This window comes from Cimex lectularius, unplaced genomic scaffold (assembly GCF_000648675.2).
Source record: "Cimex lectularius strain Harlan isolate CLEC.00 unplaced genomic scaffold, Clec_2.1 scaffold6, whole genome shotgun sequence".
NCBI classification, from domain to species: Eukaryota; Metazoa; Arthropoda; class Insecta; order Hemiptera; family Cimicidae; genus Cimex; species Cimex lectularius.
In genome coordinates, this window is record NW_019392677.1 from 2,453,997 (window position 1) to 2,479,242 (window position 25,246).

Sequence of the window (25,246 nt, forward strand, 5' to 3'; positions counted from 1 at the left end):
TTAATGCGGTACTTATTCTTCAGTTTTACCATCTATATCCTAGATAACCGACGGTTACTCTAGGTCCTATTTGAACCTTGACAACCTTGTGGACAGATTCGGATCCAAGGGTTAAGGACGAAAGTAACATTCCCCTCACGCCTACTAGGAGGATAAGAACACATATCCCTTTTGTTGTTGCAGAATTTTAACAACTTTTCAAAACATAGAATACCGTCGCATCGAGGCTTGTATACTGGTTGTGCCCTAATGCTGTCTATATTTCTTTCACCGTCGAAGTCAATCCTGTGTCGCTTTTTGCCCTAAGTATTTGTCGGAGTAAGCTGCGCTGCTTCAGATGACGCCAAAGCGCCGCATCAATTTCCTAGCGACGTCTGACGCTTCGATCTTTGGTACCTCCATACCGATGGAACTGGGAGAGGGCTGATCCTTCACCCCTGGCTGCCTCAGTCGAAAAACAGAAATTCATATTCACTATTTTCAGGTTTTCCTTTTTGGTTTGAGTCATATATTAAATTATTCTCGATTTTCAATGACACGAGTAATTTAACACTTTTCACGCATTAGATAATACTTCAGGTTTTTTAAGCTTTCTCCGAAATTTTTCCAATACCTTATTGTTTTATTAACAATATAAAACAGAAAAATTTATTACCTTATAATTGAAAAATAACAATTATATAAGAGCTAATTACATTTTATAAGTTATACAGTTTTTAGTCAACGTCACTTTATAGAAAAACAACATGCAAAGGGTATTAAACGTTATTTTCCGGACATAATTTTTATGTGTGTTTCTTAATGACCTGCAGTTTCATAATTGGTTGAAGTTGTGATGAGCGGTCAAGAATGAGGTAGTTTAGAAAACTACCTTTTTTATTTTTTGCCGACATGTCGACTTTTATTCGGGTCATCATCAGGGCCTGGGTAAATTAAAAACACAAGTTGTGCAATTTGTCTTTGATTTGACATTATCAAAGACCAATGGCACGACATAACACCGCGCACAAATTTCTCACATACATTCTTCATAGCAATGTTACGACACTGCTGCACAAACAGATATTTCACATACTACAACCATTTCTATTCGGCATAGCTATGGGCAGCAATCTAGGACCTATAGTAGCAGCTCTATACTAGTGATGACACAATTACTGTTATCATTTAACTACCTTCTCGCCAAATACATTGATTATGTTCTAACAGCAGTACCCTCAGATCAAATACCAAAACATGAAACACATTTAACAACAATTGATTAGGGGTTTTAGTTGAGATAAAAAAAGTCAATGTCACGAGCGGGATTCGAACCCACGATCTTCGGCTAGATACGCCGCTGCTCTACCACTTAGGCTATCGTGACTTCGATCCTCTCGGACACTAACTTCCCATCTCAACCCCACCTTTTGAATTTTTCCTCCTTTTTGCCATTTTTGAAATGTCGTGTAATCAATTTGTTATCTCAACTCAAACCCTTAATTAATTGAAAGCTATTAATTGGTCAAGCGGACCACGAAAACTAGAGAATTTAATAAGTTAAATGAAGTATATCTTCTCTAAAGCTCTCCATGGCCATTTCATTTGCCGCCGAGAATCAAATAGATTACACGACATTAGAAGAAATTAACTTGCTAAATTGGGAACTTCCCGAATCAAACTCACCACACATTGCATTGGATGGAATCCTTTTCGAGCTTTCTTAACGAAAAGATTTGAAGGAAATTTTTTTTCCTATTTTTTTGCCAAAACAATGATTAGCTTAATTAATTAAGGTTTTAAGTTGAGATAAAAAAGTCAGTGTCACGAGCTATTGAAAAATAGCAAAAAGGAGGGAAAAATTCAAAAAAGGTGCGGTTGAGATGGGAAGTTCGTATCCGAGTGGATCGAAGTCACACTATCTCAAGTGGTAGAACAGCGGCGTATCTTGCCGAAGGTCGTGGGTTCGAATCTCGCTCGTGACACTGACTTTTTATCTCAACTAAAAACCTTAATTAATTGGTCAAAAGGACAGAAAATTGCCATTCTCGACTTCCTTTGAGCTAAATAACACCGCCTATGATCAAAGAAAATTTCCCAGATTTAAAACATCAGAATACAAACTCACATTTCACAACACTTTCACACAAATCCAATATGACACCACTAGAATAGCACCACACTTTATGGGAGTATGAAATTCCTGGTACACATCTAAAATTGTATATTTTTCAATCAACATATGTTTCGTAATTTACCCAGGCCGTGAAGATGACCCGAATAAAGATCGAAAAGTCGGCAAAAAAATAAAAAAGGTGATTTTCTAAACTACCTCCTTCTTGACCGCTCCTCACGACTTCAACTAATAATGTTTTATGAATTACGATAATAAAATCCCTTACCTGTCATCTAGTCTGCAGGAAGAACGGCTGATATCTGACCATGCGCTGAGAGAGCGGCATCTTCTGGATAGGGTGAAGACCCTCGAAGGCCTTCTGGATTCCATCCCCGGTGGAAAGTTGACCCTGGGGCATTTCGGAGTTGGCTGTGAGTCCGGGCTGGCCAGGAGCAGTTCTCCGGAAGCGGCCTCGCTTTCCACCAGGTCGTACATGACGCACCAGGGATGTTTATAATCCCGCAGGTCGCTCATTTCCGGCACTGTATCTCACTTGACACAATAGCAACAATATCACCAAACGGCACAAACCAGGCGAGTCGCGTCTCATCCGAGCCCGGGCCAATCTTCCTCATTCCACTATCCACATATAAACAAAGACTGAGTTAGTGCTTGTAACAAAAAATGGGGTTTTCTTTTTGCGAAAAGGCTCAAAAATCTGCTGTGATTTATCGTACGTTTTACTCAACATAACAGAACATATCGTCGTTCCGAATATACTTGAGCGAGATAGAAAGATGAATAATAAAACTAGTTTGAAAAAACTAAATATTCAAAAAGAAAATGTTAGAAGTATAGCTTAATTACAAGATTTTTTTAAAATATGAGCATCCGACAGCTTAGCTTGGTCATTTCAGCCCCGAGCGCATGCGGAATATTGCAACACACATTCAATACTCATTCCCACCTATATACATTTCATTCATTCTATTTATATAATGAATATTCCTCCATCGACCTGCATACAATAAGAAAATTATGTAATTGTGGTCGATGGGGTACTTTTATAAATATTGACCCAAGTCACGTAGGCAGAGGAGCGATGGGGACGCTAGTCCACTATCAGCCACTCCCCATTCACTCTAATAAATACATTCACTCATACAAAACAAAGAAACACAAAACATATATTTTGAAGGCTATATACAATAAAAAAATTGCCCTAATAAGCGGAACAGGGGTCCCTGAATCTCGCTACCTTGTTCCAGGACTCTTCTTAGATCCGGCGGCATGCCTACACGCTCTCTGTATGGAGCCAAGGCATGACACGCCTCTATTATGCGGTACACATCGAGCAACCTTTCTCTGCATAAGGGGCACCTGCGCGGGCTTTGGCCCAAAAGCAGGTTCCCGTGTGTCAACCGCATTTGGCTAATCCTCAGTCGGGTGAGGACGATCCCTCGTCTCCTGCTGAGGTTCTCTGAGGGCCATCTACCGGTCGTGCTCTTGATTTGCAAGAGCCTCTCGACGACCCCGCCCACTGACGCTGCCATCTTTCTTTTATCATATTTTTTACTGCGTTTAGTGTCAGGGGGCCTGATCGCAATGGTCCGATCCGGTGGGTGGGACTTCCCGGCTTTCGCCGCCTCGTCCGCACGTTCGGTACCCTAATTAAGAATTATTCTCAAACTTAAAACGATCATTGATCTGTCTTTTAATATCACAGCATGGCTATTGTTTGCTACACAACATGGCGCTGCTTTCACTTTCTCCCATATTTCGTTACTACCTTCTTTATGTTATGTCCTGACCTCTTTGGCGGAATGTAATAATGAAAGTGACAGATTTAATGAAAATCTTGATGTCAATGTGTGCGAAGGCAAAATTACTTCTTCAGCAATAATCAAATCTACTTCTAGCAGAAAAGGCAAAATCTCATTATAATTGAGAGTGATTTCAAAAGTTATGAGGGTACAAAAGCAATTAAATGTTTTAAAACTTCGAAATAATTAATTAGAATGGCGTTGTGAGGAAAGGAAGTGGTTACTCCTCTAAAGTCACAGTTATCGCACACATTTGGTTTAAACATACTTACATGGATACATATTTGAAATATTCACAACATATTAATTTGTGCTTATGTGGTGAGTAGAAATTCAGTTAGCCATTCATGGCTAAAATTAATATCTGGCGAAAGTTAGAATAATTTATCCCTTTATACCGCTATGCAATTCACATTTAACCGGCATAAATTTAATAATGCATGGAATAATGATGTTCCAGTGAATTTGCCAAGTCATTATTTCCATCTAATGTTTCCTTGACATTTTCTTTATACTGTATTTTCTTTATATTGAATCAAGTCCACGCGCGTTAGAAGATCATATCAAATCATAAGGATCGGATATCGACATCTTCATGTTATGAAAACATTTTTGATTTATATTCTTCCCCCGATTATATTTTATACATGACGGTTGTTTACGATATCTTCTGTCATTGGAAAATTGAAATAATAAATCATTTCTATTTTTTACCGAATTTGACAATTTTAAAAAACTTTCATACGTTTAATAAATCTTTATCCGATGTTTTTTATATGCTGATATTATCACATTGCTTTTATTTCAAACTTTATAATTGTTTTTTTTTCCCTACGATCTGATCAATCTTCCCTCGATTGAACTCCAAAGGCAAAAGCCACCTGGCTGGATGCGTTTTTTCCACAAGGCGATCTAATCCGAACCAATTGACCTATAACGTGGGACCGTTGTTTTCCATATTGACTAAGGATAATTCATAGTTTGTCAGTATTATGTTCGACTTTTTCCGTAATTGTCGCGCCGAACAGCAGTAAAATTTAATTAATGTTCGCGTTTTACGATGGAACGGAATCTCTATTTGGAACAATCGAGCAATTTACAATTTATATTGAAACGTAGCACAAACTGGTATATAAATTAGCCTAATTTAAATTAATTATTTTAGAACATGATTTTACTAAACAACATTTTCTTTAGTTAGCGAAGCTCAATAAATTTAACCGATATTTAGCAAAAGACATCGAGAGGAGAAGCTATCAAGTCATAGCACTACAAAATTAGATATCACCACTTAATGCACTCTCTGAGAGCAGGTCAAGGTTTCACTGCCGTTTTTGACGTCGAGGATAATGCTGGGAAGAGATCGGGAGAATTTTTTGTAGCTGAATTTTACAAATTCATTTAAAAAAGAAACATTGAGGTTATGGATGGTGTGGTTAGAAAAGTAGAACGTGGGCGTTGACGATGGATCTAATGATTTGAGATTCAGTGACATAGTGTACATCAGTATTTTGTTGTCAAGGGAGAGTTTTTGTCTAGAAGTGTTTTAAGTAATCGGTCTCTTGGTTCAGTCCTTTTGAGACGTATTTGGGGATTCCAGTTGAGTTGTTTGTCTAGATACTGCCTTAGATAGCAGATGATGTTTGCGGCGGGAATGGGGTGAGATTATGTTTGGTACTTTGCGGTGTTCAATTTGATTCGCTTTGTTTTGAACGTTGTTCGATGGAATATAGGGGTTTTTTGAGGGTTCGGTGAGCTATGGGGGGGTTAGAGTTAGACGATACAATGGCAGTATCAGCGTATATTAGGATAGTGTGTCGAGATGGGACAGCTTTTTGTACGGCTGGCCGTGGGCACTATCCTGATTGACGACCATTCTGTACTAAAGAGAGTGTGATGGTCCGACCCATATTCCAAAGTACCTGTCGGCCAGGTAATGGCCATCCACCTAAGCCTGTGCGTATGACCTTCGTTATCATCCCTGGCCTCGCGGGATACGAACTACCACTCGGAATGGGCAAGCGAGGAGTGAGGGTTTCTACACCAACGCTTTCGGCGGTAACACCCAGTGAGATAGAGTGGTCTTCTCTATCTAGAGAGTACGCGAGGGGGGGACAGGGTGATGTATTTCGGCCAGTTAGCCCTTCGCGTGCGGCATACGGCCCGATGTACAATGCGGGCCCGACCATTCGGAGTGGACAAGCGGAGAGCGAGGTTGTCTCGGCCCTAAGGCGCTGGGGCGCCTCTACACCAATGCTTCGGCGGTAACATTATTCCGTCGAATGCGGAGATGAGTCAGCTCTCATCTTCAGAATCAAAACGTCCGATAAGGCCAAAAGGCCAGGTGCGGACGCTAAAGATCCTCTTGTCTTGTTGACGATGAGTACTCGGGAACACAACACCCATCCAGTCGCGACCAGAGGTGCGTCATCTCGCATCTTGAGAATCAAAACGTCCGGTAAGGCCACGTGCCAGGTACGGATGCTAAAGGTCATCATTGTCCTTTTAAGGACGACCGATAATTTGGGAACGTACGCCGGCCAGGTATGATTAAGGATGAAATAGTGTTTAGAGGGAAGGATGACCTCGAGTTTGCAAAGCAGGCCCAGGTGCCAGACTCGATCGAAAGCTTGTCTGACATGGAGAAAGACTCCAGAGCAGCATTCTTTCTTCTAAGGGAGGACGGAATTATGTCGATAACGCGATGTCACTGTTGAACAGTGGAATGGTGGCGCCTCCAACGCATGTGATTGTCGGGAATTATATTAGATGGTTCTAGGATGACGTTTATTTGTTTACAATGGAGTTTTCAAGTAGTTTATTGTGAATGAAACACAACGATAAAACAACAATGTTGTCCTTCTGTTGGTAATATTTAATTTAAACAAGCATACAACAATATTAAGGTGTAGTGCAACGTTAGTAGTATGGTTATTCAGATATCGTGAGATGCGGTCGGGTGTGATGTAGTTTCAGAAAAACATTTTCTTCATCTTGCCAACGTTTCGATCGAGAGTGCCCACGACACGCAAGGATGGCACAATTACACAGAAGACAAACACTTTGAGCCCTGAAGATGATCTCAATAAAAGATCGAAACGTTGGCAAGATAAAGAAAATGTTTTTCTGAAACCTACATCACACCCGACCGCATCTCACGATATCTGAATAACTATTGATTAACGGTCACTAATCTCTACACATTAGTAGTATGATCTATAAGTCTCAATAGCCTTACAAATTAAGGATAGAAATATTTTCCCCTTAATATCTTGTGTACTTTAAAATAAAAAGAAATCTTTAACATAGTTTGAACAAGTATATTGTGTAGAATAAACATACTTATTGATTTTATAGATTTTTTTAAAAGTATATATTAACTCTGTGATGTGGGCCAAAGCTGTTGCCAAACTGTTGAATTCTGTTGATGGGAATTGGGAATCAGTTTAGCAATAAAGAACTTTGAAAAAGTAATATAATATTTATTTAACAAGCACTGTGAGGATACTGTGTTTGGATTAGAACTTCGGAATTGATGGGTTTGAATAACCTATTGAGTGGTGGCTTTTGAGTAGCCCAGAGAAGCGGATTTGGTCGAAATGGATTGGATCAAATATTAACGAGAAAAAAATGACTGAACGATGCTAAGCGAAAGAGTATGGGTTTTGTTATCAGAAATCGAACCGCGCTTGAAAATAAATTGTGTTGTTAACAAAATTCTCCGAAAAAGATTGGTAGGAGGTCCAACCTGGTAGAATTTCTAGAAGAATGAATTGATAATATACATCACATTAAAAACGGCAGTTATGCTCTTAAACATTAGCAACGTTTTTTTGGTTTTTGTTTTTTAATTTAGAAATCGTGAGATGATGCGGTCTGGTGTGATGTAGTTTTCAGAAAAACATTTTCTTTATCGTGCCAACGTTTCGATCTTTATTGAGATCATCTTCATCTCACGAGTTTTAAATAAATATCAATTAACGGTCACTAATCACCACACATTAGCAACATTGGTACATATCAGAGTGTGGTGAAAATGTCTACAAAAAAGAGTATTCATATTTTGGTGCATGTTGTGCCTATCAACATATGGAAAAGGCATACATTTGTCGGAACAGTGTTTTACTTGCAACCTGAAGTGATTTATATAATACAGTGAGATTCGGGTATTGTGCAAATTTTCCGATGTTTAAATTTTATTATTATTTTTTTAATTATGAAATTAAAATTGATAAGCCATATTTGTGAAATCTTGTCGAAATTCCTCATTGGCTCTATTATTTTTTCTGTATTTTTTTTTACACAATTGTGAAAGAAACTTTAGTTTTGGGTTTAATTTTTTTTACGATAGTATAGATGGAGTTGACCGTTAACCCTTTAAGACCTAATGTTGTATGCAAGACAAATTTAGCAATTCTGCTCAAAGGTTTGTAAGAAATCCTGTGAGTTTAAAGATAGAGAGCTGGCTGCTTACCATGAACTAAGTTACGGTTTTAAACGATGGCCATACATGATGACTTAATATTTTTTATTAAAATGTATATAAATATATGTTTTTTACTTTATTTTATTTACATGATGACATAATTGTTTTAGTAAAATGTATATAAATACATATGATTATTTAATTTATTAAATTTACATGACGACTTAATTGTTTTTAGTACAATTTATTTATTAACTATTTATTTGGATTGTAATTTATGTTATCTAAAAAGATAGTTAAATTAGTACGTTAAAAAGAGAGAACTAATAATTTAGAATGATCTATGAATGCAAAGGAGAGGAAAAATTTGTAAAAAAACTCTCTCCATGTACAAGATAATATTATAAACAGTACCTGAGAAAAACCTCACACTAGTTATGGTTGTTTTTATTTTTATTATCTGCGATATTATATAAACCCAGTCTAGACATTTCATAGTTGAAAAGGTGAAGAAAAAAGTGAAATGGTTTTCAGTGTTAACATGAAAATAAAAGAATTTAAGTTTATATACTTCTGAGTAAAAATCAGTACGTACAAAAATGTGTATTGTATAAATATTGCATATATATTTGATGTTAAATTGGCCAAAATTAAAATGTGTAATGTATCCTTTTGTGGAGCTCTGAAGAAAGTACAATAAAGTTCGGAAAGCTAGGCGAAGATTTAAAATTAGAAATACTTTCAATTAATTAAGGTTTTTAGTTGAGATAAAAAAATCAGTGTCACGAGCGGGATTCGAACCCAGGATCTTCGGCCAAATACGCCGCTGCTCTACCACTTGAGCTATCGTGACCTCGATCCTTTGTTTTTTAATTTTCCCTCCTTTTTGCCATTTTTCAAATGTCATGTAATCTATTTGATTCTCACCGATTATCTCAACTATAAACCTTAATTAATTAAAAGATATTAATTGGTCAAGCGGACCACGAAAACTAGTGAATTTAATGAGTAAAAATGAAGTATACCTTCACTAAAGCTCTCCGCGTCCATTTCATTTGTTAAATGAAAATTTAAAAAAAAAAGTGGGTTTTGAGATGGGAAGATAGTGTCCGAGTGGATCGAGGTCACGATAGCTCAAGTGGTAGAGCAGCGGCGTATTTGGCCGAAGATCCTGGGTTCGAATCCTGCCCGTGACACTGGCTTTTTTATCTCAACTAAAAACCTTAACTAATTGAAAGATATTAATTGGTCAAGCGGACCACGAAAACTAGTGAATTAAAAAAATACTTTTCTTTGACCACATCACTGATAAAAACCAAGAGAAAATTACTAAAATTTGCATTGATCTGAAAGCATTTATGTGAATGTTAAGAATTTTATTTTTCGCAAATATAACTATCGGTACAAGTTACAATGGTGGGGTGAAAAAACATGTTGAAGTAGAACATTCCATGATGATGATTTTATATTGGCGCCAAAAAATACAGGATGAAACATCGAAAGAAAAATATTCTACCCGCTCTAAATTCATGGGATTAACCATTAGCCAATTTGCTACCCTTGGTGTTGCTCTGAGGCAACGTTGGGCAAGAAAGGGTCATTCTAGGAAAGTATATTTGTTTTGAGACTATAGAAAAACTACTGACTATCAAGTAGTAAAGACTAACTGAACTAAAATGAGATTAAAACGTTTCAAAGACATTTGTAAAGAAAATTCTATAGCCTAAATAGATTTGAAGAAAAAAATTATTTTTACAAGAATAAACTTTTAGTATATTGATCTTGGAAATAAATCTATTAAAAAATTAAAACAAACATTTGCAACAAATTTTGAAAATCAATTAGTTTGGAATTTTTTTGACTGAGATGGTAGAATTTTTTAAGAATGACACACATCAGGACGAGATATCAGAGGCAAATTTTCTAGTTTTTAAACAAACTCTTTTTTTTAAATAAATTCTTATTTTACAAACGAACGTCTTAGAAAAGGTACATGGGTTTATATTAAAAAAATACATTTAACATATAGTGCAATATTTTCATGATTTTTTTCACTACTGTATATCTTTTCAACCATAAAAGACGTTTTGATGCTAAATTTTCAAAATTTATATTTATCTAGAAAAAAATGTTGAAAAATTGCTTGGGCTATATATTAGGTAAATATTGTAGCACTTTACTTTTACGCAGGAAAAAATGTGAAAACAATTCTGTCTATGCCATCATTTATGCAAAAAAAGGGGCCGAAAGAAGACATCTGCCAGAGAGTACGTCACCGTTGGGGTGCTTTTATTAAGTAACAAATCGATACAAGCGTACGTCTTGACAGTGTGACGCTTTACAAAAAATCAGCATTTGAAGGAAACATGCTTAAATTGGGCAAAAATATGATAAACCTGAGCCGAGAACAAGGTTGGATTAGGAGACGTAAGAATAGCCTATTTTAGAAAGAATAAGACAAATTGGTCGCATTTACATTAAATGGGGACTGACGTGTACCAAATACGAATGACCTGGGACCGTAGAACAAAAGGGAAAAAAGATAAATTCATACAGACACGAATGATAAATAATAATATAAAACAAATAATAATAAAACGATATACGAACATAACAACTAAGCTGATTTGAAATGAAATGTTTGGCACAGCTTCAATTTTTAAATGCGTAATAATTATTTTTCAACAAATTATGAAATAACAGGCCTCTAAGAATCGTTAAATATATTATTTTCTGGTGGAATGGTTAAAGGGATAGAAATTGACAAACTTCTAAGTGTTAAATAAAAAATTCACATAATTAATATATGTTAATGAGGTACAATATATCAATAACTATCCAAGAAAATTGATAAAAGAATTAGACGAAATTCGAAAATATTAAATAATAATTCATATTTATAATCATTAATGGTTGCCAATGCCGTGAATATAGGTTTCTCCTTTTCGGCAGAAAAGACGAGGGCGGTCCACTTCTGTAGACTGAGGAGGGAACATAATCCCCCTCAGCTCCGGATGGGGAACGAAGCGCTCGGGTATGCGGACCGCTCAAGGTTTCTCGGTAAGATCTTCGACGAGAAGCAAAGATGGCAACCACATATCGTGAACATCGAAGTCCAGTCCAAGCGGGTCATCAACCTCCTGAGATACCTCTCGAACTTTAAGTGGGAAGCAGAAAGAGAGGTATTGATGACCCTTTTTAAAACCTGCTGTGCCAGAAATTATTTTACGGTTGTATGGCCTACGGTTCGGCAAGAAGAACGCGCCTCAAAAAATAAGACAGGATATATGCAAGGCCTAAGACTAGTGAAAGGCGCGTTCAGGACAAGCCCGCTCGATAGCATATGTGTAGAGGCAGGGGTTCTCCCCCCTTCTTCCCAAGAAAGAGAAGAATTAACGTTGAAATATTATGCGAGCAAATGGGCAAAGTCGAACCATTTCTTACATAAGACCCTTTTTGACCCTAACTCCAGCGAAAGATACTCTCTCTGGAGGACCCGTACGAGGCCGCTGGCATTAAGAGCCAAGGAAACATTACAGGCGCGGGGAGTAGACTTGAACCAAGTGGAGGCAGTAAAACTACCTCAAACACCCCCCTGGTTACTCCCTGCCTTCATCGTACGGTGGGATTTGGCAAAATTAAAAAAGAACGAGACACCCCACTATGTATATAAAGGAATTTTTGAAGCCCTGAAAAACGAATATAGAGATGCCAGATCCGTCTTCACAGATGGGTCAAAAATGGCAGAGGGCGTGGGGTGTGCCGCGTACACGGAGGGAGAAACAAAAAAATTGTCACTTCCTCCCACCGCGAGCGTGTACACGGTGGAACTAAATGCCATATCCCTCGCACTGAGCATAATAAAAAGTCAGCGTCACGAATCATTTGCAGTATATACCGACTCGCTCAGTGCGGTCCAGAAGCTCAGGAGAAGAAGCTCCGTGGACCCATTAGTAAACAAAATAAAACAACAATTAAAAGGGATCGACACAGTTGGGAAGAAGGTCGTATTAATATGGGTTCCCGACCACATAGGGATAGCCGGGAACGAAGCAGCAGACAGGGCGGCCAAAGAAGCAGCCAGAGGACCTCACGAGGCTTCCCAACCAATACACCCAGCGGACCTCAAGTTATTAATTTCAAATACGATAAAAGAAGAACGGAAAAACCGCTGGGCTCGGAAAAATAGAAATAACCCTGACAAACTGTGGCAGGTTAAGAAAGATAAAATGGGTCAAAAAGGGAAAAGGTCATACTGACAAGACTACGCATAGGTCACACAAGAATTACACACGGGCACCTTCTAGCAGGAAAGCGACCGCAAAAGTGCCCATTATGCAAAGATAGAGTAACAGTCGAGCACCTTTTCAATTGTAGAAGGCTCGACGTTTATAGGCAATATTTTGGAATATCATCGGACCTGTGCGTAGTCTTGGGGCACGCAGCGGGCACAAATCGCTGTACCAGTACCTCAGGGCTATAGGGATTTTCAAATGTATATAGTTTATGTGTGTCGTGTTTGTGTGGTGTTTATGTTAATATATTAGGATGAATGTAATTTATTAGCGTGAAAGGAAGGGGTTAATTACTCCGCCCTGAGGAATATCGAGTACTCTGGGGTGAGTGTGTGATGTGTCGGGAGCAAAAGTAAGTTATTAGCAAGAATGGAGTGGGTTCAACCCCGCCCCAAGGAATATCGAGTACTCCGGGGGAGTGAATGTGACCAGACTTCTATGTTTGTGGCGATATATATGTTATGTATTGAATATTGTTTATCTATTCTTATATTGACAACCTGAGGTACTAACAAGAGGCTAGCTTTTTAAAATAACGACGTTATATACAAGCGAAAGCAGAGAGTCAGTAACCAGATCGAGATGCCCAAATGGCTGCAGTTCATTACAAAATACGCGAGAAAGACAAGAAAGAGAAGGAATACACGCGAAGGGCCGGCGATGACCTCAGCTGTTTGTCGGCCCATAAACCTTCCACTTTATATATATATATAATCATTAATGTAATTTTATGAAAAAACATAGGGTTAAGACGAACAACAAACGGCGAGAAAGGAATAAAAAGCACAGAACAAAAAAAATGGTATGACAGGAATATAAATTGTATTAATTTTTCAACAAAATTTAAGGATTTGTATTTTAATATAATTCGATTAATTTTACTTAATTAATCTGAAACATAATAATGTTTGATTTTTTATGCCAGTCGCTATGCATTTCGAGCCAGGCCCCTCGTCAAAGCTACAATTTTTTATAAATTCATAAGTACTTCTTTTTATTAAAACAGTTAAAAATCGTTATTTACGTTCAAACCTGTTATTTGAGCTAAATAGAATCCCCTGGTTTCAAAGGTTATAAATATGGGGGGTCGTTATTTACCTTTTGATATCAATGTAGCGTGAAAAGTATTTACCGTATTAAAAATATAAAACGAAAAGATTTATGTTTTTATGACTAATTAAAAAATAAAATAAATATTCCCAACATTAAAAGATAAAATATATAAAATGAAACAAAGTGAAGTAAATTAAAGTGTACATATGATACGATTTGTTAGAAAAACATTACAATTTATGAAAAACACATTGAAACCACATTATAAAAGAGAGAAAAAATCCGTAAAAATTGACAGGTTTGGCAAAAGTTAAATTTTTTAGGACTTATATAACGTACGTAAACTTAACAAAGGGCAACATAAAAAAAAGCTCACAAAAAATTGAACACCCTATATAAAAATATTTTGAACCTTTTGTTTAAAACAAATATATATTGAGCAAATACTTTAGTTATACACCAATCTGACAGATCTGTCAGGACAGGAGGCAATCGGGAAAAGATCCAGCCAATGGGGGGAGGTAACATGGCTATCGGCGTGGAGGGCAATAAGGGAAGTTAAAGAAAGAGTTTGGGGTAGTTGGGTAGGGTGAAGGGATAGTTGAGAGTGGAAATTGAGGAAGCGTGTTCCGATTAGATCTTTCAGGAATGAGTGACGTAGAAGGGAACAATGAGAATAACTGTGCTTTGAAATTGAATTCATTGGATGTTAGAGGATTTGGCTCAACACCACCGTTCAACTCCGTAAATCCAAATATGTTATATGAGTTTGTAAGAGGTTAGTTTGTTATGTACGCTTGACGTTGAATAAGGTTTCTGGGCCCATCCCATTAGGTGTCTGAGCAGTCTATATTTTTTGTTATGTTTCCTGTCGTTTTAATCTAATGAGTGTTCCATGTAAGTATTCTATCTAAGTAAAGCGCAAGGTAGGGCGGTCGTATTTCATTGTTCTTTATTTGCACTAGTGGGCAGGTTTGACGTTTGAGCGTAAAGGCTTACACAAGTAGGGTAAGAGTTGTGTGCTTGGATGTGTAAGACCAGCGGTGTAGAAGTGATGATTGGACTTAGGATACTTTCACGTGGAACTTCATCTTCATTGGCGTGGTGGGTATACGGTGCCGAATCTTCATTTAACCTATGATTCGAGAGGAAGGACTGCAGAATGAGATAATATGTGTGAGGTTATACGGGTGTAGGGTAAAAGTTGTGTGCTTGGATGTGTAAGTACAGCGGTGTAGAAGTGATGATTGGGCTTAGGATACTTTCACGTGGAACTTCATCTTGATTGGCGTGGTGGGTATCGGTGCCGAATCTTCATTTAACCTACGATTCGAGAGGAAGGACTGCAGAATGAGATAATATGTGTTAGGTTATACGGGTGTAGGGTAAGAGTTGTGTGCTTGGATGTGTAAGTACAGCGGTGTAGAAGTGATGATTGGACTTAGGATACTTTCACGTGGAACTTCATCTTGATTGGCGTGGTGGGTATCGGTGCCGAATCTTCATTTAACCTAGGATCCGAGAGGAAGGACTGCAGAATGAGATACTATGTGTGAGGTTATACGTTTTAACTTGCAAAGGAAGCCAGGAGTGCCACATTCGGGCGAATGCTTCCTGAACGTCCAAAAGCACGGCTCAGCGCAGAATAAAGAAATATGAATCCAAATCGATGGATAGAGATTATGTTTTCAGAGCCAAATATAGAAATTGGTGAGACGTTCAAAAATTGGATAAAATCGGAGGGATGCTTATTGGTTTATGAGGGGGTAGTGCGCAGGGTGATTTGTGTGATATTGATATTGGTGTTATTAATGATATTTTCAGTGTATGGGAAAATAGGTTGTGCGAAATATTACAATGAAAATAGTTGTAAAGCACACAATTGCTTTTTTGGATAGATTTTGGAGGATTTTAGGGTATAAGAACGTGTCCGGAGATTTCCTTTCGGAAAGGTAGAAAATCGTCCGTGGGGTGGATGGGCTTAGGAGGTAGAAGGAGAGGAAATTCAAGGAATTCAGCGATATGATCTGTGGGTGAAGTGAGGATAGGGAGGAAAATCTGTGGAAAGGTGATCGGAAAGGGGCTGACAATTTCCTGCGTTTGACCTGACCCGGCGTTGGGACACCTTATTAACAAACATGGAACATTTAAAAAATCTAGATCGTCAGTAAAATTGATAATAATTGTAATATTTATATATTTTTTATCATGATCTTTAACAACAACCTACAACAATAAGAACACAAATATTTTCAAGATATGATAATATAGCTTTTTATATATTTTATACCAAAGCATTTATATTTCAATTTTATAAATTGCTTTTCGCCTGTCGCTTCCGCGTAAACAATTGTAAATAAAATTGATTAAATCTAGAATGTTTATTTTTTTAACTAAACACACCAAATTATTTTATGCAATATATTTCAGATCATAATCCATTTCAGACCATGTCTGTGGTTCTTCTTCAGAGTTACAATATTATCATAAATAATCACCTCTTTTTATCAAAAACGGTAAGAAATCTTTTTTATGTAGATACCTCGCTATTTAGCTAAATTGAAGCCACCGATTAGCAAAAATGAAATAGTAACAAAAACAAGAAGTCTGAATTACTTATCATTAGATATCAATGAACTATACAAATCTTTGGTGAAAAATAAATTTTAACATGTTAAGCATTAACTGCCATGAATACTTTTTACCACAGTTATATATATAAAGTAAATTCTATCAATATTGTGTCCTTTTTATATTGCCCGGCTAAATTTATGTTGAACGACGCTATGAAAAAAACAAAAAATAAGACTTAAACATTTCTTATTCTCGTTTCAAATTTTTTACCTTCTTTTGGAGAAAAATTATAAAGGGTGCCTCAGGCCCAGTTCAACTTTAAAATTTCAAATCTAACCCTATACATCCTGTCACAGCATTTTAAAGATTTTTTAAGCAGAAAACAATGGAATAATCTGCTTTTAAATTGGCCAAAATATTGACAATATTATGGCAAAAAGAACCCAGCAGCGTAATTTCGACGAGGAGCGGAATATTTTACTGTAAGTTCGCTAAAATCCAAATTCCTCTTTCCGAAATTTTGAAAGATTTTAGATTTTTCAAAAATAAAGTTAGAAATATACTCCGGACTTAAAATTCTAAGTTGAAAGATTTTAGATTTTCCAAAAATAAAGTTAGAAATGTACTCCGGACTTAAAATTCTAAGCCGTCTCGCTCTCATCTTGTCCAGGGTCTTTGTGACTCTGATTATGTCGGGCGTGTAACGTTCCTTGCAGAAATGTCGATTTGGGAGGTTGAAGAAAACGTTCTTCCACACATCGTATGGACTGATGAATCCACGTTTACCTCTAATGGCATACTAAACCGTTGGAATTCTCGTACGTGGGCAGAGGAAAAGCCGAGAATTTCGTACTCTTGTCGTCAGCAGGTGGTTCACAGTATCAACCTTTGTTGTGACCCAATTTAACACAACTTGACTATCATTGGGGGCCTTTTAAAAAACAATGTGCATCATAATCATAACCCAGCAACCTGAGTTGAAAATCTGCGGCAAAAGATAGAAAATTTTTGTTAACCTATCTCCCCAGACTCTATTGCTGTGTGGTAAAAATTTGAAACTAGAATAAAAAATATTGAACACGTATTTTTTGTTCTTTTGAAAGCGTCATTGGTTCAAGAGAAATTCAACCGGGCCATCTAGAAAGGACACCCCCGAGTTACTGTAAATAAAAACAATAAATACTCAACAATATTATAAAATGCAAAAACATTGAATAAATAACAAAAATAAAATCAATTATTGGAAACATAATAATAAAAAGTCTTTGTACAAATAAGTAAAAAAAAAGTTAAATTAATATAACAATTATTATGTATTCCACCTACTTTCTAAGTTAGTTTTATAAATAATATTCAAATATTTTTATATTGGTAATGCATTTTCTGTGGGTCAGTTTTTATATTAAAATCTTTTTCAGTTAAGGTGATGTGTACATTTCTAATAAATTTAATAGGTTTTCATTTTTTCTTTTCTAAGAATTTTAGCATTTTGAATTTCATATTTTCTGTCTCAAAAACATCCTGTGGTTTGTTGCTGACTTATGGCTGTTTTTGTCCTGTTGTTTTACTAGGTTTTTAAGAAATTGCATTGTTTTTCCGACATAAGTCAATGAGGGCACGAATTGCATTACGAACTGAAATACATTGCATAAAAATAAATTGGGGTATTAGTTAAAAAGAATAACCAACATTGAAGATTTAAAATATTTTTACCTCCACATTAAATTAATATTATTTTAAAAAATTAAATAAAATGTATTTAACATAAAAAAATTACAGAGGCAATACATATCAAATTGTAATTTATTTAAAAGAAAACGAAGTTTTGTGCTGTTTCTTGTAATACTTCAAAGATAAATTTTGGCGTCGGTACAAAGGAAATAAAGGGATGAATATATTCCCTCTGAATCTATTTGGAGACCCTCTATCCGGGCCTAATACAATTGTCACCAACGTACGAATTCAAACCCCTGGATGGTCCTATTTCCAGTTTTTTGGTCTTTCAAAAATACTGCTGGTAAATCCGACCAAAATTCCATTAAGGGTAAACGGATAAAAAATCTGTGAAACCATTAAGGGAATTAAAAACTTAACAACGGGAAACCAACGAATTGGAAAATGCTGATATTGCATGTTATTAAAAAAATCTATAATAATAAATAACTGACAAAACGTTCCGTTTTAAATAAAGCTTCTTTTTAACAGTTGCGATCACCGACGCCTTTTTTTAAATAAAAGTGGAATTAACCTTTTATTATGTTTTATATGGTTACACATCAATTTTTTAATTCTGTGCTTAAATTATAAAAAACTCTTTTTGTACGTGTTCAATTTTATATCAACACATTTAAAAATTGATTACTGCATTGCAGGCGTTTTCCCAGGAATGGATTAATTACCTGAAAGTTGGCAGGGCGTTATCGAATAATTTGTCATGCATTTACTGCTGGCTAAGTTGAAACTTCTGAATATTGATTTGTCAAAAAATAAAACTTCGCACGTTCTTCTATTTTGCGTTTATTTAGTCTTAACTGTTTTTTAAATATCTTATTTAATTGGACAATAAAACTTCAAGTAAAATTTAACTTTGTTTTAATGTTTAAAGGATTTCTGTAAAGATCTACGGACCCAGTTATAGCTAAACCAGTCAAACCGATATTTTCTTAAACAATGGTTCAAAAATGGCAATCCTAAAATACAACTTCATCAGAGTTCGTGGTCCGATTGACCGAATAACGTTTTTCAATTAATTAATCTTTATGTAAGGTATTGGCTGAGATAAAAAAATCAGTGTGAAAAACGGGATTCGAACCCAAGTGAATTCGATCCACACGGGCACTAACTTCCCATCTCAACCTCACCTTGCAAATTTTCCCTCCTTTTTGCCATTTTTAAAATGTCGTGTTATCTATTCGATTCTCGGCGAGAAATGAAATGGCCTCGGAGAGCTTTCGCGAAGATATACTTCATTTTACTTATTAAATTCATCAGTGATCGTGGTCCAATTGACCGAATAACGTTTTTCAATTAATTAATCTTTATATAAGGTATTGGTTGAGATAAAAATCGAGAGGGTCGTGGGTTCGAATCCCGCTCGTGACACTGATTTTTTTATCTCAACATTGGTTGTCGTTATATACTAAAATATAACATTCACCCTCCATTCCACCACTCTCCTTCCTAATATTTATTTCACTTATTTATAAATTCTCTGACATAGCCAATTAAGGTATACAGAGGAAGATGGTTTATTACAACATAATACGTAAATAAAGCAAATACAAAATAAGACGCACAAATAAGAGTAACATTACATTCTAATTATATTAAATGTGTACATCTATATAATAAAGTAGCAAAAGAAAAAATATAGTAGTCTATTCAGAACATAAAAGTGTAATTTAGTTTGATTGTCAAATAAGCAGAATTTAAGAATATTATGGTAATCCAATAGGTTTAGTGAAAGGTTGAGCAAATCGGACAAAAATAGAGAAAGTAATAAAGGAGTTAAAACTTCTCCCTGTAACACCTCTTTAGGAATGATGGGAATCTCCGTCTACGAACATAACAGCATTATCATACAAAACCCTAATGCAGTATTTTCGGGTAATTCCAAACTTATACGGTTTGTACCACAGTTTAGTGTGTCTTCTTCCTAATATAACCTCACCCCATTCTTACTGAAAACGTTATCCATTTTTGTCCTGTATTTAGACAAGCGACTGACCTGGAATCCCTATACCTGACTTCTAATGACAGTACTGACCCGTGCAAAACCAATTACTTAAAAAGACAAGTCAACAGATCTAACCTCTGTTTTTATACAGTCATAAACAACGCAATAGTGAAACCAATATAGGATATACCTATATGGATTCAACCTACCCTTCAAATCACTTTATGTTTAACCATTAATCCTTGGATCCACTGTCGACACCGGCTCTATGTATCCAGCCACACTATCAAGAACGATAGTGACGACCAAAATGTTCTCTTCAAATCGTTATTACAAAATCCGGCATCAACAGTCCTACACTAACCTCCAATCCCACTCTAATCCGCTAGTACAAAAACTTTCCTTCCCTACTCGACGGTCAGAGACAGTGGCTCCTTGACGTCATTTCAGAGAATGCGGACTGTTAGAGTGATTATAAATAATCGATGATTTATGAGTGCAATCACTGAATAGAACTCGATTTATTGTCTGGCTATCTCTCTGTGATCTAAGAGACCTTTTGCAGATTATTGCATATGAGTGTTTACGAAATTACTTGTTACAAATTTCTATATCTACTTCACAAGAGCTTTTGGTTGAGATTATGTTATTTTGAAAACAATAATTAATAATAAATTTTATGTGTTATTTTACTCTATACAATTTCATCGTTATTCTTACTTCGAACCCCAAAAAACTTCTAAAACTCTGTTTGCTATTATAAATTGGAAAAAAAGCAAAAAACACGTGTTGCTAAAAGTTAATGAAGAATTGGATCGAAACGTGGATTTTGGTTCGGGAGTTTATATTTAAGCTTGGAATAAACGATGTGAGATAAGCTTCGATTATGTACTTGCCCGTAATAGCAAGAGGATTTGTATGTCCCTACTTTCAGATTATCCGTCGAAAAATCTCTAAAGGCTTAGTGTCTGGCATATCCGGGTAACATTCGGTTTTCAGAATCTGTCAAAGGTTCATCGCTAAAGCAAGTCGACTTATTCACAAATAAGTTTCAGAGTACATTTGCCCATTGGCCGATTTTTACAATAAATCATTACAAGCGACAGAAAGATTTTGGAAAAATCCTCCCATTGTTCCTTGTAAACATTACGTGCAGCTGTAGGCATGATATACGATTGCTGAAAGTATAATAACGGGTTCCAGATGGAAGGGATTGTACTCAACCGCTTGATACACGGAATTTTAAAGCAAAATTCTTTATCCGCACTGATCAATCTTGTGTCATATATGATGTTTTTCGGTCATGGGTTGTTTACTAAGTATAAGAAAAACAAAAAATCTTGATTCACACGAGATTATCATATATAAATACGATGTTCTTTGTTCAAAGCAACCAAAATCATGGATTGTAGTAAAATATCATTTGAAAAAAAATATATTTTTTTAATACATTTTTAATACTAGATAAAATTTAATTTTACGAAACTTCTAGAGTGAAGAAGGGAATTTCAGATGAACGGATGAGGGAGGTACGTATGAAAGCAGTAGTTCTGTGGTTAGGAGGGTAGAGATCAGAAAAGCTAGACCTAAACGTAAAAATATCATATACATATACGAACATATATATAAGTTATGTATAGCATATACATACATATAAGAAGTGAAATGGGAAGATATTGTTTGGTAAAGAAAGGAGCCAAGAAAGTATAGCCTGCGGAGAGAAGGGTACTTCAAGCTAAAGTACATACCAATCACCTCGGACCTCCTTCGAGGGCCGAAAATAAAGCGTACAAAACAATTCATTATGCGCTTAAGTCTGACATCCAGGAGTTTTTGGGTACAAACGGGAAGAACGTGACTGGCACGAGGAAACTTACGGAGATTGGAAAAGCAACGGCGGGAGATCTGGGAAATATAAGATTTCCACGATAAAGTCTGCTCAATTATTCCAAGATTTATAAGTTCTAAAAGAAATAGGGTGATCGTTAATGATAAACGGAAGGTAAAAGGTAAGGATTGGACGAGAGAACGAGACCCAAACACGAAGGCCTTACACTTTCTACGTGTAAGTCAACTATCTAAGTTTAAGACCATTTCTAGTGGTCAAGAAGCTAATTGAATTTGTCATCCAGAATTTTTACACTTGCAGAATGTAAGTCAGCAAGTGGAAAAGAAAAGTAAATTTGGGCGTCGTCTGCATACAGAAAGTGGAAGCAATATTGTCGGGAATTGGGAAAGTCGTTAGTGTAACGACAGAAAAGAGAAGCAGCACTTGACCCATGAGGCACTCCAGAAGTGATGGGCTCTTACGATCTCAATGTATCAAAGGCTTTAAAAAAGTCCAGGAGAACCAGAATTGTATTGTTACGTTGGTCAATCGCCTTCTATATTTCAGTCGACATTTTTACGTCAGCGGGTTGTGTCAGCTAGGACGTAAACCAGATTGGAGGGGATAAGGAAATTTGAGTTTTATAAATAAGAAGAATTTGTAAATGGACTAATTTCTCAAGCGGTTTAGCTAGGTTAGAGCGGACAGATATTGGACTGAAATCATTAGGCGAGGTGGGATTAGTAATTTTTTTACAGGTTGCAAACCGCCTGTTTCCCTGATATTGGAAAAATGAGTTTTGTAAAGGTAAATCGTAGATATGTAGAAGGACTGAAAGGATAAAAGGTAGACATGCTTTAATGAGTTTTAAGAAGAAGAAGAAAAATAATTACTGGTGTCCCCTAAGAATAATTTACATGAAATAAATAAAGGGAGTTCCTTCTATGAAATTAAAAGTAAAAAGTGATAGAAATCTTGCCACAATGTATACCAGTAAAGCAGGCCAGAAGAGAAAATTACAAGAATATTAAACAAAAATATCAAATGTTAACGTGAGGTCTCTGCTTGGATGGAGAGGAAGTGATTATATAGGTCGGATTTAAAGGAAGAAAAGGAGGCAGCGTGACGAATAGAAAGGGGAAGGGAGTTCCAGAGTTTAGGGGCTCGGATCAGAAAGGATCTTTCGAAGGTATGGGTTGTATGTTGCGGAAGGATAAAGTCGATTGGGGATGAGCGTGTGTAACGAGTGTGGATGGACTGGAAAAGAAAGCAACCCAGGAAATACTGTGCACGGAAGGAAGGGAAAAGCCAGGAAAGTTGGGAATACAACCCCGACACCAGGGATCCCCGTGGGGTGCCGTACACAAATCTTACACAACAATTCGTTATACGCTTCAATCGCGCGTCCCCCCCCCTCCGAGAGACCACCGTATGCCACACAGCTATAATCGAAGAAGGGAAGTATAAGGGGAGATACAAGGAGTTTGCTGGTGGAGAAAGGTAAGAAAAGCCAGGTCAGACGAAACAGGCTGAGGGAGGCAATGCAATGGCGGGACATTTGGGAAATGTGAGAACGCCAGGAAAGGTTTTGGTGAAAGACTACTCCTAGGTTATTAACCGAGGAGCAGAATGGAATGGGATGGTTATTTAGCATGAGCGGTGGAAAGCTGGGGAGCGAATTGAGGAGTTGCCAGAACCCGATAATCATGGCGGTGGATTTGGACGGATTGAGGCCTAGGGAATTTTTATGTGCCCATTCGTTGATGGAGTTCAGGTCTTTTTGGGTCTTGAGAATGGCCGAGTGAAGATCGGAAGGGTGGACGGATATGTATATTTGGAAGTCATCGACTGGATGATGGAGTCGGGCAGGTCATTGATATAAATGGAAAAAAGGATAGGAGAGATGCTAGAGCCTTGGGTCACCCCACATTTTAGAGGGAAAAAGTGAGGAGGTAAGGCCATTGGGAAGGGAATCAGCTTAGTGGCGATTGGTAAGGTAGGAGTGGAACCAACGGATGGTGCTGGCGGAGAAGGAAGAAGATTCGACTTTAGAGACGAGAGAAGAGTGAGGGACAGAATCGAAGGCTTTTGAAAAATCAAGAAGAGCAAGTATAATAACTCTCCGTTGGTCCATTGCTAAGTGGAGGTCACTGGTAAGTTTGGTTAGCTTTGATTGGGTGGAATAACCTTGGCGGAAGCCAGATTGGAGGAGGTTGAGAAGATGGGACTGTTCAAGGTGCCTGGAGACATTTGCTTGGACTAATCTTTCTAGGCGCTTGGACAGGTTTGAGAGGATGGAAATCGGACGGTAGTCTGCAAGGGAGGATGGGTTGGGGGGTTTATTGACAGGTGGACAAGGGCTTTTTGCCAGGCTGTCGAAAAAACAGAGTTTTGGAGTGAGTAGTTATAGATGTGAATTGTGAAGTATAACAGGTAGTAATATTGGGAGGCAGAGTTTAAGAAAATGGATAGGGATGCCATCAACTCCAATGGCCTTGGAGTGGGATTTGGTTATGGCCTCGAGGACTTTGGTTGGGGTTAGATAGGAGAAATAGAAGTTAGACGAACTGAATGAGGGTGCAGAGGGAGCGTGTATGGGGATAGGCGTGGCCTTAAACCGCCTTTCATTGACGTTACGTATTACAGACGTGCAACCGCCAGCTTGTTACGTATAACACTTGAATGGTTGTTATAATTTTATGACGTCTAACTTTTGTCATTTCTCGCTCATTAACCGGGGTTGGGTTGTGCCGATGTTCAAACGACCGCTTTTCAATCCCGCGACAAACGAACTGATAAGCGAACTGGCAGGTGTTGATAAACGTTCACAAAACCCTTCATCAAAACTTGGAGGACGTCGTTTTCCAGCTGACATAAGTGATTATTGGACAAATATCTCTATACTATCGGCTAGTGACAAGAAGACTGGTCAAATTAAAGAAGAAAAAATGTCAAAACTGCAATAATAATTGAATGCATATTAAATAAACCTTATTGTTGTTTCATCTTGGAGTTGTGGTACATCTTTTTCCGGAGTCATGCCAACATATGAAGATAAAACTTTTAGTTTTTAATGTTTCATTTTCATTACTTTTGACAAATTTTAGTTCTTATTCTACCATGTATTCCTTCTTCTATCATTCAAACAATTCTATTTACTATTTTGTATGTTTCAATGAATGTTTTGTTTCCTTTCACGCATCGTTTTTCCTTATTGTCACTTTCTTTTGTTTTTAACGAGCTAACCTTTTTTTATTACCTCAGAATGTCCAGTTGTTAAATTATTAACAATAATCCAAGAAGCATGCCACATAACACAGAAAGCTTTCCACGTTCCCAAACTTGTACCAAAACGTCGCAGGAGCTCTGCCCTTCCTTCTTTATAATCACGTATTTTTCTATAATAGCGATAGGAGAGAAATACCAAGGATTTAATGAAAACATTAAGGTGAAAACGTTACTGATTAATGATTTAT

The 25,246-nt window shown here is 36.9% G+C and overlaps 1 protein-coding gene across 11 annotated transcripts in view; it reads right to left on the bottom strand.

Moving 5' to 3' along the window:
* LOC106673761 (potassium channel subfamily T member 2) overlaps positions 1 to 25,246 on the bottom strand; it is a 454,961-nt gene that overhangs the window by 424,082 nt on the left and 5,633 nt on the right. For all 11 annotated transcript variants that reach the window (XM_024225474.1, XM_024225475.1, XM_024225484.1 and 8 more), the window contains one exon: positions 2,382 to 2,734. In XM_024225474.1, coding sequence (XP_024081242.1) covers positions 2,382 to 2,629 — 248 coding nt within the window. In that variant the 5' untranslated portion in view covers positions 2,630 to 2,734. Of the gene's footprint in view, positions 1 to 2,381; positions 2,735 to 25,246 lie in introns of those variants that run through there.